General features: G+C 45.0%; 1 protein-coding gene and 1 long non-coding RNA gene across 4 annotated transcripts; one reads left to right on the forward strand and one right to left on the reverse strand.

The window, feature by feature from the left end:
- The first annotated feature begins 310 nt into the window (after window positions 1-310).
- On the forward strand, window positions 311-1,585 carry LOC132459258 (uncharacterized). The gene is made up of 2 exons (XR_009526180.1): window positions 311-528; window positions 1,060-1,585. It is a non-coding gene; the product is annotated as an uncharacterized LOC132459258 (long non-coding RNA).
- On the reverse strand, window positions 1,496-5,491 carry LOC132459257 (uncharacterized). Of its 3 annotated transcripts, XM_060053658.1 has the most exons (8): window positions 5,050-5,491; window positions 4,171-4,380; window positions 4,029-4,085; window positions 3,449-3,770; window positions 3,081-3,370; window positions 2,254-2,482; window positions 1,860-2,006; window positions 1,496-1,755 (listed from the first exon to the last, which is right to left on the reverse strand). In XM_060053658.1, the coding sequence occupies exons 1-8, from the start codon at window positions 5,338-5,340 to the stop codon at window positions 1,496-1,498; spliced, it is 1,806 nt and encodes a 601-aa protein (XP_059909641.1). In that variant the 5' UTR covers window positions 5,341-5,491. The 3 variants fall into 3 exon arrangements, with proteins under 3 accessions (XP_059909641.1, XP_059909642.1, XP_059909643.1); XM_060053660.1 differs by lacking the exons at window positions 1,496-1,755; window positions 1,860-2,006 and adding exons at window positions 2,588-2,710; window positions 2,806-2,992 and having other exon boundaries at window positions 2,343-2,482; window positions 3,081-3,770; XM_060053659.1 differs by lacking the exon at window positions 4,171-4,380 and having other exon boundaries at window positions 3,081-3,770.
- Window positions 5,492-14,112: the final 8,621 nt, after the last annotated feature.

Here is a 14,112-nt window from a genome sequence, read left to right on the forward strand (position 1 = left end):
GTCAATGCTACAAAACGCAGAGTACAGTGAACGAAGGAATTAGCGTATTCAATTAAAAAGATATGGCCACGTTTGGAGGGCTTAGCGACGCATCTGCTTTTGACGACGATTATGAGGAATTTGTTGTATCCAACGAACCGTACATGTACGAGCCGGAATACACGGATGAAGAACTGAGAGATGGATGCTCAAAGGGCAGAACGAGAAAGAGCGTCTTTAGAGACCGTCCCCGCTGGAGCTGCAGTAGAGAACCGGGACAGAACAACGGGAGACTGGTGGTGCCAGTGCAGAAAATGTATTCAAATTAGTCATCCCACAGATGCAAGAGCTGGAGCTGGACACTAGCATTCAGGATCTCGATGTGTCTGGGCATAGCGCCCCCCGAGACAGGGCAATCTGCATTACGGAGCACCAGGACTTTCTACCCCTTCTAAATCGAGGAGTGCTGGAAACATTCTTCTCCTTTGATAAAATAAATTGGAAAAGAAGACCCAGACCTGCTGGACCCAACGGCCAGTTGTCAATGTTGTAAGTGTGCAATCCAAACAAAATGTAATTGTGTGTTGCCATGCATGAACATACCATATATAATAATTTCATTGATTTATTAAAGTGCAATCAATCAAATATTATATATGGTATGTTCATACATGGACTCCAAGTCTGCTTTATTATAGGCTAGGCTCTTTACCATTGATGCAGGCCTACAACCACAGCCTCCGTCTAAAGAGTGGCTGATGGAGAAAGCTTAGAATATCTAGCCAGCTATTATTTTTTATTAACTAAGAAGTTTCTTAATTACAATATTGCTCTGGTCAAAAAGGTCCTACCAGGACTAAAGGCAAAAATGAAATACACAAGCGTGACTTGCTTGGACAAATTTTTTTTTTTTACTATATATAGACAGACCGTAGGCTTTTTAGCCTGATCAATTCAGCAAATCAGTCTACCACCATGAACAGCAGTAGGGCCATTGTCTTTGTGTGCTATTACCATAGTTTAGCTGTCTTTTGTAAGAGCCTGCTCCTAAAAGCTAACTTGTATTCCTTCTTGTTTTAGGCAGTACCGATTGGTGGCTTACAGAATCGTTCTTGAGTGGGGGTTGAAAGGAACACAGCTGGGAAGAGGAAACCGACGTGTTCTTCCATCCTGTGTAGTGACCAGCATCCGAAACAAATACCCTTCGGCCGCTGGACAATATGTTGGATTCAGGGAAGCACAAGATGCTCTGAGATTGTTTTGAACACAACACTACTGTAGTCTACTAGAAAACATTTGCTACTTCAACAAATCCTTTATATCAAACACAAAAAGAACACATACATTTGGTTACAGATGACAATACGATTGTTTACGGTAACATTTTAACAACAATGTACGCGTATATGGTTCAATAAATTGTTTGCTGTTGACCTTTTTGTCTTTTTACTAATGTTTGCAGACAGTATTTAGCACCACACTAAACTCCAGTTAGACTTTCATTTTCCCCTTTTAATCATGTTTTAAAACGGGAGACGTGCTCTGCAATACTTTGATCTTTGTCCGGTCTTGGAGTGGTGGCTATGTTGTCGGGTATAGTAGCTGGTTGCTGGATATAAAAATGTGGATCTGCAAACTTCACAGTAGGATCCTTGTGCCTTTCCAGGACCCGCTCCACCAAATCCTTCCTGAATGTCTGCCTGGTTGGCTCGTACCTCTTCCTGGCAACCCATCTTTTAGATGGTTTGGGAAAAACCAAATTGTATCTCGGAGTCCCTGAGGGAGACAAAATGCACAGCAACATAAACAAACCAAGACTCGGCAAGCACTTGTTAAAGAAGGCTTACAATTTTGCAGTTATCTATTATGTGTATGCTTACCATCACTGGTCGTTGCTTGTTGACGGCCAACATTCTCGTTGTTGTCCATCACAGAGAGTAGGGTGCGTGCCTTCATAGAGCTGTAGGCGAAGTGAAGCCTCTTCTCAGTGTACTTCAGCATTGCACTGTGGTACACTTCCAGGGCTCCTGCAGTTATATATTAGTTGGTTATTACCTTGTGAATGGTATCCAGAATGTTTATATTCAAAAATAGTTTGTATAACGATGTTGGACAGTCTATGCCTTTATTCATTCAATCGCAAACGGTTACACAGTAGAAACTCTCAATGGCAGATGTGCTAATATCTAAAGCACTCATGGCAGCATGTTATTTTAAGTAGAGCATTATTTTAAGTTGTGTAAATGCTCAACTAATTGGTAGCAGCAGACATACCTGTATGTTGGAAGAGAGTCATGTGGTTGAGGTCTTTCAACAGGTTCTTGTTCAGTACGTGGTCCGACAGTGTCTTGAATGCAGCAGAGTCGGTTTGCAGCCATTTCTTCCTTCTCTGCTGCTCTTCAGTGAGGTCCCGGTGGTAGCAAGTCCTCTCCTGTCCGTCTTCCTCCCAGCGATGTATGCCACAAATGTGATGGAGAACGGACGTCCAGCGGCGTTTCAACTCCTGCCAAAACAGTTTTTCAGGGACACACACAAACATTATACCAAAAACCCCAAGTCCAGAAAATAAGAAAAAATCATCACAAGAAAAAACATTGAATGAACTTGCCTCTGCATCACCCCCGCATGACTGGTAAGAACACCACAGGTGATTAGTAATAGCCTTTAGCCAAGGCTGCAGATCGTTGTTTTTTTTTGTTGTTTGCAGCCGCAGTCAACTTTTTCTTCAGTCCTAAGAAATAAAAGGACAATGAGGGTAGGGATGAGAGAGAAGAGGGGGCGGGGGAGGTTTCAACAGAGACTGATTGCATTTAGTAAAAAGCTTACCTTTTGCAACATGCCAAGGGTCAAACTGATGCTGGATGTCAGAGTAGGTCTCTCTCATAAGCTTCCTGATAGAAGGAGAGCGGTCTGTAGTGATGACATCCACTCTAACTCCTGCCTGAAGCAAACGGTCCAGACCCCTTCGAAACCCCAGGGTCTCCATGGCTGGTAAACTGGTCGCCTCTGTAACCTTTGTAATGACAATCAGTGTACGTTATGAGTGACTACTTCACCTTCCACCAATCAGACAAGCATTATAAACATTTCTGTCTATTTACCTGAACTAAATCCACCATGATGATTTCCTGTGTTTCATTACTCATGAAACTGTATGTAGTGTACTTGGCACTAAATCCAGGTGAATCAGAACGACCATCACCGCAGATTGAAATCCCTCCACCAACTGTCTGTAGTTGTAGATTGCTCATCATCTCTTCGTGATGGTCACGGTATGCATACTCAATCACTGGTATGAGGTAGGTGGATTGCAGGGAGTAAAATGTAGTCTTCTTTGGAATTTGGAGATTCAGTAGTTCAGCCCAATCAAAGATTTCCGTGAAAGTTGAACCTGTGAACAGGATGGATGAGGCAAACAGCAGGTTGTTTTTGGGCATTCCACGCAGTTGAGAACATGACTCCAATTCACCTGAGTGTCCTTTCATACAGCTCCACTTGATGTGTATGCGGGTCCCACTAGTGGTCACTTTCTTGTCTTCCTCTTCAATTAACACTCCACACTGTTGGCATGTTGTGAAGAGCTGCATTAGCTTGGACTCGTTTACTATCCTTTTTTTTTCTGACCAGTACTTGGTTCCTGCAGCCGAGAGTATGTCAGGTATGTCAGAGCTGGAGGAGCTTGATGTGCTGAATAGTGGAACAAAGCTCCTGTCAACTGGATGACTTGGAGAGGCCTCAATTGAGCTCATACTCAGATCCAGTGGGTTGTCATCTTCAGCTACTGTTTTTTCCTTATTTAGAAACAACAAAATTCAAATGAATATGCTAATACATCTACTGTTTCAATTGTGTAGTGGACAACAGATGTCTATTGCCGGTGAGCCTAAGAGCAGAGAGACCAGGTAAAACTGTGAACATGAATCAGACAAGTAATTGTTAAATTTTTACACTGCATTGTCCTTTTATAAGAGCGTATAATCATTGTCATCAGTGTATGAAGTCATAAATGTCAAACAGCTACCAGTATTTATTTGAGTTCAATCTCTTACTAGTGCTGATGGCATTTGGATTTCCTTCGGCTGGCCTGATGCTGCACTGTGGGTCACCTATACAAAAAACATGAATGCAATGAAAATACAGTTGTCACAGATCACAATATGAATGAAACAATCATATAAATCACAAAATTACATCAATTGACCTCCAATTTCGGAGAGGACGGAAGGCAAAATAGAAACCAGATGAAGAACGCCGTGTCTGTGGGCGTGGCGAAGCCTGTTCTGGAGTGGAGATGAACATCTTCAATGCACCAGAACACTCAGTTGAGTCCTTGGATGATCCTGGTCCGGCGGAGTCCTTTTTAGGGGTGGACTGTGGTACAGTGCACATCTCCTGTGTTTTCTTTTCAGATAACAACAATAAGATATACAAATTTAATGTATTACAACATAAAGACAAATAAACAACTATCATGGATTGTAAAGACGATCAAATTCAAGTACAGCTGTACAGTAGGCCTACGAGGTTTGAGAGACTGTTGGACCAATTCATAAACCACTAAAAGTTGCTAAACGACGGCTGCATCCATGATTGTTGCCTGTAGGCCATGCACAGAAGCCTCTTCTGTTGCCAATGCAATACTTTTAGCCCCAAAGTTATAGTACAAAACGTTAGCATAAACTCATGCTCTTGTTATGGAATATATCCTATATGTTTGCAAGATTCTCTCTCTCCCCCTCTCCCTCTGACACACACACACACACACACACACACACACACACACACACACACACACACTTTTGTCCTGATGTGAACTCTGCCAGGGAAGTTTTGCATGTACACATTAGGAGCGGACATAACTTTTCTATCAGCAATTACCTAAAGTTAGCAATTAGCCACTCAGGTACCAAGTGTGTAGCTATACCATTAGCTAACGTTGTCACTGACTCGCCAAAATGCATTGAACTGTAACTAATGTCCGCTAACATTGTCATCATGAATCTATCAGTAGGCTAACATTATGAAAGGGGCAAGATTTATTAGCTAGAGCAGCCTACAAAAAGTTATTACCTGTTCACCAGTGGCTGTTGGTGCATCTGAAAAGACGGATGGCACCGCATTCGATTTCAGCGATGCCTTGCTCTTGAGGTTGCTTGGTTTCTCAAAGTCGTCCGGTCTGAAATGATCGCTACAAATCTTCCAATTGCGCGCAGTTTCCGCCGGTGTTTTTATGTCCAAGCCTCCAGCAACAAGCCACAGTTGAGTCCTTTCTGGATCTCCCACTGGAAATTGGTGGAAACTTTGCGGTGACCATCTGTAGCGTTTATTTGTACAGTTTCTGAAAGCACACTGAACCACCATGTTGCCTAGTCGCTTCTGTCCCACGCTTCTCTGTTTACGTTCTTCGGTCGTGATTCGGTTACAAAACTAACTGGCGCAAAGTAAAATTCCGCTGCTGCTGAGAAAGTAGTCCCTCGATGATTCATGCGATGCAAGGTTAGTTTTATTTCTAACATTAACACAGACATTTAAATCTATAGTCTGGTGTTATAATTGATTTACCTCGGGTGTACTGTGGAGTGGGTAAGACTGTTTTTAATAGCAGGCTAGCATTGCCCGTTGCCTTGCGCTAGCCTAGCACGAGCGAACGCTGCAACTAGAAGGACTGAATGAAATGTGTTGAAAACTGTCTCCAGTGATAAAGAATACCAATGCTCACTTGGGAATCAGGCCCTATGTCCAAAATTCCGAACTACCCCTTTAAAGGGCAACTTCACCCATTTCACATAAGCTTTGTATTTTTAGAACCCCCGCATATTTTTGAATGGTCTAGCATCATTCCCTTATTTTCTGGAGAGACTGGAGAGATCCGTATCGATCTCCAACACTTCCTGTTTTCAATGACGCAATATGACGATTTTTGCGTACAAGAAAATAGGAAGTGTAAGAGGGGATGATTCTCGTAAGACTACAACCACTAGGTGGGACCCACTGACGCTACAGACCTATTAGAGCAGTGCCAGTGGGTGGGACTTCACCAGCAGAAACTAACATCCACAACGTCTGAAGCTAAGATAACAGAGGCTGTTGATAAAACTGAAGTACATTGGCGGAGGGTACTGGATCTGACATAGAAGATGGCTCCATGCAAAAGTTCACCATTTCGAAAGAAATGGTTTTCATATACAGGGCGCACCGGATTATAAGGCGCATAGAATAGAAGATACTGCAGTCAAACGGTTGCGTTATGCATCGACTAGACCGAGCTGTGCTAAAGGGAATGTCAACAAAACAGTCAGATAAAGTCCAACTTTATTAAGCGTTCTGACAACTCCGATCACTCCCATGGTAACGATGTTCAAACGTTAATGTGCATATTAACAATATCTCATCAATATCTGATCAATATCAATATCTCTTAACAATAAGCTCACTTTTTCAGTTCATTCCCCGTCTACGAATCCCTCGAATTCTTGTGTGTCCGAATTGAACAGTTGGGCGAGTACGGCATCCAACATGCCCGGATCCCTCTCGTCATTATCCGAGTCAGTGTCGCTGCTGTTGCCTGGCAGTTCAGTGATTATTCCTGCCTTCGTGAAAGCTTGGACCACAGTTGAGACTGTTATATCAGCCCAGGCATCCACGATCCATTGGCAGATAGTGGCGTAAGTCGCCTGGCGCTGTCTCCCCGTCTTGGTGACATGTGTCCGCCTTCTTGGCCCCGTCCACACGAAGCCGATTTTTTTGGTGAAACCGCATAAAAAAACGCTTTTGGTGGACACGGGAACGGCCACACCAAACGCGTGTAACGTGCCTAACTTGACGCTTGATCATTGTGTGTCACAAAAATGGTTCAACGCGCCAACGCGCCTGCGCTGGATTTAGGAGTCCGAGGTAGGAAACCCAAACGCCGCCGTGTTTGGGTGCATGATAGAGTTTAGATCTGGTTAGATTAAATAATCTCGGATATAAATAACAATAATCGGGTTAAATAACTTCACATGGTGTGTCTGGTGTGTTTCCAGCATTCGTAGTGTTGATCAGCAGATAGTCCGCCAAGACGTTGAGGTTGCTTAGCAACCAGAGACGCTGTCCATGCAAGTGAATGGAGCGTTCCCTCTTCGTCATAACTATCAAACCAAACATCCTTCACATTCAACGAGCGAACATTATGAAATTAAAATGCACATTTCTCGCTAAAAATGTTTACATAAACGCATTTAATGGCGTAACTATGTTACTATTTCCACCCAGAATAAAGAAAGATGTAGGCCGTATGCTTCTGTGCAAGCGTCACTACTCTAGTGACGTCGGGTCAAGCTCCACGCTGATTTGTTCCATTAGTAGATGGAACAAGGAGGTGTCCGATAGGCGGAGATGATCAGCGGGAGTGGCCGCCAGCGAAGCTGTGCATGGTGGGAGTTGTTGTCTTCAATCCACAAGCGCCAAAAAGTCACCTTCTGCCTTTTCTTGGTCAAGACGTCACCAAATTAGAATTTTATTTTATTATCCGACTACATATAGGACCCAATTTCAATACATATTCATGCCTCCACCGGTGAAATGCTCCTTTAAACAAAAGTACTCTGCAAATTGTCCGAGTTAACACTTACACAAACACATCGTATTGGATTATTGTAGGAAAGAAAAGCCTGTTAGTGCTTATGTCCACGGTGGTCAGTGAGGTGGTCTTCCACCTCACCTACGGAAACAAGATTACTTCGAAAAAGACGCTGCAATTCACGCACATTGGGGCACAGCTCCCGTGCTGGGAGCACCAATCACATTCAAACCCCTGGGCAAACAAAGCCCAAGCCACTGGTAGAATATGCAACCAAGTAATAGAGTAAGTAGACTATCCGACCAGTTTGCACCGCTCCGTAACGGCGATCAACGTTTATGGTCGGTTATAAATAACACTTTAGTGAGCACTGGCTGAACTTCAGTACATTCACCCAGGGGCGGTCCTGGGCGATTTACGCCCTGGGCGATTTACGCCCCACCCCCCCAAAAAAAAACGTACCCCCAAACCCTGACACCAACACAACAATATATTATATTATTTGTATTATTTTAATATATATCATCTTAAATACAAAAAGGTAACAAGAACAGAGAAAAAACAAGATAAATAAATACAGTATATAAACACCAATGTAAATTGCACAAGGATTCCACAGGATCTAATAACCATGCTTGAAAAATCCCTGAAGAAAGCTAAAAAAAAACAACAACAAATAAAACTACTCTGTGGAGCATTAAAAAAAGATTTGTGCAGTAAACTATTTTTCACCCTGGGTTTTTCACCCTGTTTACAACTGGCATTAACATTACCAACAGGTGTGAAGTGCAATCTAAAACTTGACTTTTCTAGCCTTCTTTGCTGCAAAATCATCAATTACATCATCATACGAAATCTGTTGTGCAACTGTATGATTGATGCTGATGATGGCAAGTCCAGAGAGACGCTCCTGGGACATAGTGGACCTCAAGTATGTTTTAATAAGCTTCAGCTTGGAAAAACTCCTCTCTGCTTCAGCTACTGTCACTGGGAGGGTCAAACCAATTCTAAGTGCAGTCCACAGATTGGGGTAGATTTCTGCGAGCTCTTTCTCGTGGATGAAAGTCAGTTATCTGTATTATGTTATTTCGTCTTTTGGAAACATGAGCCGAATGATTTTTGCAACCTGCCCGGCAACAGACGATCGCTTCGTCTGATGATCGCTTCGTCTGACGATCGCTTCGTCTGACGATCGCTTCGTCTGACGATCGCTTCGTCTGACGATCGCTTCGTCTGACGATCGCTTCGTCTGACGATCGCTTCGTCTGACGATCGCTTCGTCTGACGATCGCTTCGTCTGACGATCGCTTCGTCTGACGATCGCTTCGTCTGTTGCCAGGCAGGTTGTCAAGATGTAAACAACTGATGACGTAGGCCGGTACAATTTTCGCCCCTGGTACAATTTTAACGTGACAGTGGCCTAGGATCAGTCTATCCCCCGCCCCCCTCCCTCTTGCCGACCTCTGCAGTCGCAAGTTGATCCCACGCCGCCCCCCTCCCTCTTGCCTCTTCTGACACACACACATAACCTGTATGACTCTGACTCTCAGCAGCAAGTTGACGTGAGGGCGCCCAAGCGCCCACTCCACCAACTTTGACACGTAAATGAGCGGTAGTATAGAGATATGGCGAAAAAAAAAAAAATTGGAGGGCGCTCGCTCGTGTGCGCCCTCACATAGATTGTGCCCTGGGCGGTCGCCCACATTGCCCATAGCAAAAACCGGCCCTGCATTCACCATTCAACAATCAAAGCGCAATAATTGAAAGGTGGAAAACTCAACCACCATCTAACAATTAAAACCGCTATTACCCTTAGTGAGCACTGGCTAAACTCAGTACATTCACCATTCAACAATCAAAGCGCAATAATTGAAAGGTGGAAAACTCAACCACCATCTAACAATTAAAACCGCTACAACACCAGTGTGTACTACGATTCCTACACCGTGCAACAATCAAAGCGCAATAATTGAAAGGTGGAAAACTTAACCACTATCTAACAATTAAAACCACTATAACACCACAGTGTGTACTACGATTCCTACACCGTGCAACAATCACTATACAACAATCAAACTGCAATAATTGAAAGGTGGAAAACTGTTGGGAAAAATAACCTGATGAGCACATCACATGGCAGGCACATTAATATATAGTCGACTCTTGCTCTAAACCCAACGAACACATAACACAAACATGATAATATAGTCAGGTCAAGGCCAGAGCCGAAGGCCCCATTTCCCAGGCAAATGGTAGACACTCAGACAATGCACCAGTCATCCTCAAGAACGGGAGAGCCACATTAATTTATCACACAGGAGACATTTTGAGAGCTCTCCCCCGTTAGGAGGAACCAAGAGATACACCTGCCCATACCAGGGCCTGAGAGTCACATTAAATTATCACACACGAGACACTTCGGGGGGGCACTCCCCCGTTTTAATTTATCACACAGGAGACATTTTGAGAGCTCTCCCCCGTTAGGAGGAACACAAGAAGATCAAGGGCCTGGGAGCCAAGGTCCAGCAAAAACACACAGAACCACACACACCTCAAACGCACACACCTCATCGAGAGGAGGATACAGCTTAAAACTGTATCACACAGGGACTCTTGATCTTCTTCTGAAGCAGACCTTCCACGGAGGCGAAGCTCTGGACGAACCATCAGCGCTGATTAGGGACTTAGACATATTCGATCTCTCACGCTTTATGACTCTGTATAACCGTTGCCACTTTACTTAATAAATCCAAGGTCCTCGTGCCGACAGACTTTATTACCTCTCCGTCTCATTTCATCTGGTCCAGTAACTAGACAGACCGTTTTTCCCCTCAAAACGTAACCACTATCTAATAATTAAAACCGCTATTACCCATAGTGAGCACTGGCTAAACTCAGTACATTCACCATTCAACAATCAAACCGCTCGAATATGCTCCAACGCGGTACAAACATTAGAACTAGACGGGAGTGGATAACTTCTATCTACAGTCCCATAAAAACCTAAACCTAAATGTTCTTATAACTAATTCTATTGCAGGATTCAATCTTTAAGACAATGGGTTCTGCTTACCTAATACGTGTGTGGCCTGCGAAGAGCTTGTTTTGCGTGTCGGTGGCCGCGCGTCCGCGAGTTCCGGTTCTGGTACTTCCCAAGAACGTCGGGGTCACCAAATTTGCAGCAAATTTGCACCCGCTAGAGGCCGTCAAGTGGGCTTGGCCTATGTAGTGGGTGTGTCCAGGGTGACGTAATGGCTCCGCCCCTGTCTAAAGGTGCTGCCATCTGTGGCTAAAGTAGTTCTATTTCATGTATCCTGCTTCCTAATGGCTATGTGAGGGTAATGCAGCTTGTGTGTTCGATCCTGCTTCCTAATGGCTATGTGGGAGCAGCTTACGTACTTAAAATACGTAACATGTTACAGCGGTTTAATTGTTAAATAGTGAGGGGACGAAGTGCTCACTATCGTGTTACAGCGGTTTTAATTGTTAAATAGTGGGGGGACGAAGTGTCCACTATTGAACTATTGCGGTTTAATTGTTAAATAGTGAGGGGACGAAGTGCTCACTAATGTATTATTTATAACCGACTACTTGGGTTGATCGCCGTTACGGAGCGGTGCAAACTAGTCGGATAGTCTACTTACTCTATTAATTGGTTGCATATTGTCCCGGTGGCTTGGGCTTTGTTTGCCCTGGGGTTCGAATGGGATCGGTTCCCCCCGGCACGGTTGATGTGAACACCATTGTGCAATTTTTTCTAGAGTAATAACCCATCCGTAGAGGCGGCCTTGCGCAGTTTTAACCCAACTGCTTTGCATGCTTCACTAACCCGCCGTGGAAAAAACTTGCCGGCATCTCATGCCCAGTTCAAGTGTTACACACCTCTCTCTCTCGCTCCTGCTCTCTCTCTCTCTCTCCAGGGCTCCAGAGTGCGCCTAATTTGGGCGCACATGCGCCTACAATTCGGGGTAGTGCGACTGAAAATGTATGTGGTATAATTATAATTTTTTTTTTTTTTTACAGAGCAGCATTACTTAATATTGTAATGACCACGGAAGAGGTAGTGAATGAAGTATTGATTAGACAGCGATTTATTAGATACCTAATAAACCGTTGGAACACGCAAGACCGGTAACAATAGCAACGCCGGTAAACAAACCCGCGAAGCCCAATCCAGGGGCCTGTACTACGAAGCTCGATTAGAGGGTTTGCGAGGTATGTTGAGCTGAAAGCCTGGGTTATGTTGGGAAAAACGGTCTGTCTAGTTACTGGACCAGATGAAATGAGACGGAGAGGTAATAAAGTCTATCGGCACGAGGACCTTGGATTTATTAAGTAAAGTGGCAACGGTTATACCGAGTCATAAAGCGTGAGAAATCGAATATGTCTAAGTCCCTAATCAGCGCTGATGGTTCGTCCAGAGCTTCGCCTCCGTGGAAGGTCTGCTTCAGAAGAAGGTGAAGAGTCCCTGTGTGATGCAGTCTTATGCTGTATCCTCCTCTCGATGAGGTGTGTGCGGTTCTGTGTGTTTTTGCTGCACCTTAGCTCCCAGGCCCTGGGTCTTCTCCTAACGGGGAGAGTTCCTCGTGTCTCCGGTGTGATAAATTAAAGCGGGGGAGTGTCCCCCGAAGTGTCTCGTGTGTGATAATTTAATGTGGCTCTGAGGCCCTGGTATGGGCAGGTGTATCTCTTGGTTCCTCCTAACGGGGAAGAGCTCTCAAAATGTCTCCTGTGTGATAAATTAATGTGGCTCTCAGGCCCCTAGTATCTGCATGTGTTCCTTCTAGTGGGGGAGAGCTTCGAGGTGTCTCCTGTGTGATAAATTAATGTGGCTCTCCCGTTCTTGAGGATGACTGGTGCATTGTCTGAGTGTCAACCATTTGCCTGGGAAATGGGGCCTTCGGCTCTGGCCTTGACCTGACTATATTATCATGTTTGTGTTATGTGTTCGTTGGGTTTAGAGCAAGAGTCGACTATATATTAATGTGCCTGCCATGTGATGTGCTCATCAGGTTATTTTTCCCAACATATCCCCCTCAAGTCGTCGCAAGACGACTTTTACTCATTAGGGGTACGAGGGATAGGACTCCAGCGCGGGACTACCATTATAACACCATTAGAAATAACAGAAAGAAGGCAAAATGATCATAAAAACAAACAACCATGAGCATGGGACTAAAACAACTCGCTGGACCGGGCGTATGGGGAACCACGTGGGAGAAACGCTACCCATGCTTCAGACATGGGTATGCCATACACACCCCACCTAGGGGGTGGCATCCACCCCGGCCTTACATCGCGAGCAGACAATACCAACAATACTGGCAGCAGATGATACACAACAAAACCAACACCAAACCATAACAACAACAACAAAATGCAACAACAAAACTAACAGTAAACAATAACGATATAAACAAAAATGCAACAATCACACAAACACTACACAATAACAATCACAGGAAAGAAATGCAACCATGAAACGTGTCCCTAAATAATAATAATAATATCAGAAAGATATGAGGTACACAACGAATGGCAATCCCCCTCAACCCATCCCTAGATGACCACACACTAAGGATGTGAGGAGGAGTTAACTGGTCGTGTAACAATAAGCAATCACACGCATGGGGTATTTAGGGTAGGCCCGGGGCACGGGAACAACTGAAACCACGGAATAGTCCTGAGCGTCATCACGGGCAGGTGGTCGCAAGGCGCCACCTGAGCATTAGACCCTTTTATTCAACTGCGCTCAGGACCTCATCTGATAAACGGGCAATCAAGGCCCCTGGAATCTCGCCCGTGTGTATCCCCGAGCTCCATCTAGTGGGACAGCGATATAAACAACAACATTTGCGTTCCCGGCGTCGGTTGCGTAGACGCGGGCATAGATATGGGAGCGGCTAAAAACAGTGAAGCGTACAGAAGCGAATACAGCCAGGGGCGCCCTCAAGCCTTAAGGGAACGGGCCGCAGCCCCTGGTACCGGAACGCAGATCCCTGGTCCGGGCGACGTGGGTGCATCAGGTGGGAGGGGGGTGGTGCCGTTGGCGGGGACGGGAATGGGGCAGCCCACCATGTTCTCCAGCCGGATCAGGTCGGGCCCCTCTGGCGGTCCCGCGTCCAAACTCTCCGGTGTATACTCGATCCCCAGGTAAGCTTGGATGGCACCTGCTGCACCTGTAGCGCCCATCGCTCATTGGGCTCTCCATCCATCCTGTGAAGGGGTCATTAATGCCGGAGCTCTCTGCCAAATCTAATCTGAGGGACTGTAACCCTGCCAGCACCCTGGCCACCGACCCATCCGGTGCGAAATCTGATTGCATCATCCTTGGGTGGTTGGTCAGCTCCGGGCGTGTCTGCATCTGGCTCCTCCTCTGGCCCTGGAACTTCGTGTTTCTCTTGCTGGAATTACAAACTTATGTACAACAGTTAGATGTTCAAACAAATTTTCCTTAATTCTATTTCTGATTACTCTAATGGAAGTCCCTTTTGGGACCCTTGAATGTTAGGTGAAGGCATGGGTCGACCCTTAAGCATTTCATGCGGGGTTAGATGCGTCGTTCTGTTAGT

This window comes from Gadus macrocephalus, chromosome 6 (assembly GCF_031168955.1).
Source record: "Gadus macrocephalus chromosome 6, ASM3116895v1".
NCBI lineage: Eukaryota > Metazoa > Chordata > Actinopteri > Gadiformes > Gadidae > Gadus > Gadus macrocephalus.

What these genes read in the sequence shown, in the direction of transcription:
- LOC132459257 (XM_060053658.1), bottom strand. Translation starts at nt 5,340, where the DNA reads ATGGTGGTTCAGTGTGCTTTCAGAAACTGTACAAATAAACGCTACAGA. An exon ending in TCCAAATGCCATCAGCACTA is followed by an intron (nt 3,771 to 4,028) that starts GTAAGAGATTGA and finishes TTTCTAAATAAG; the next exon opens with GAAAAAACAGTAGCTGAAGA. An exon ending in CTGTATGAAAGGACACTCAG is followed by an intron (nt 3,371 to 3,448) that starts GTGAATTGGAGT and finishes TCCTGTTCACAG; the next exon opens with GTTCAACTTTCACGGAAATC.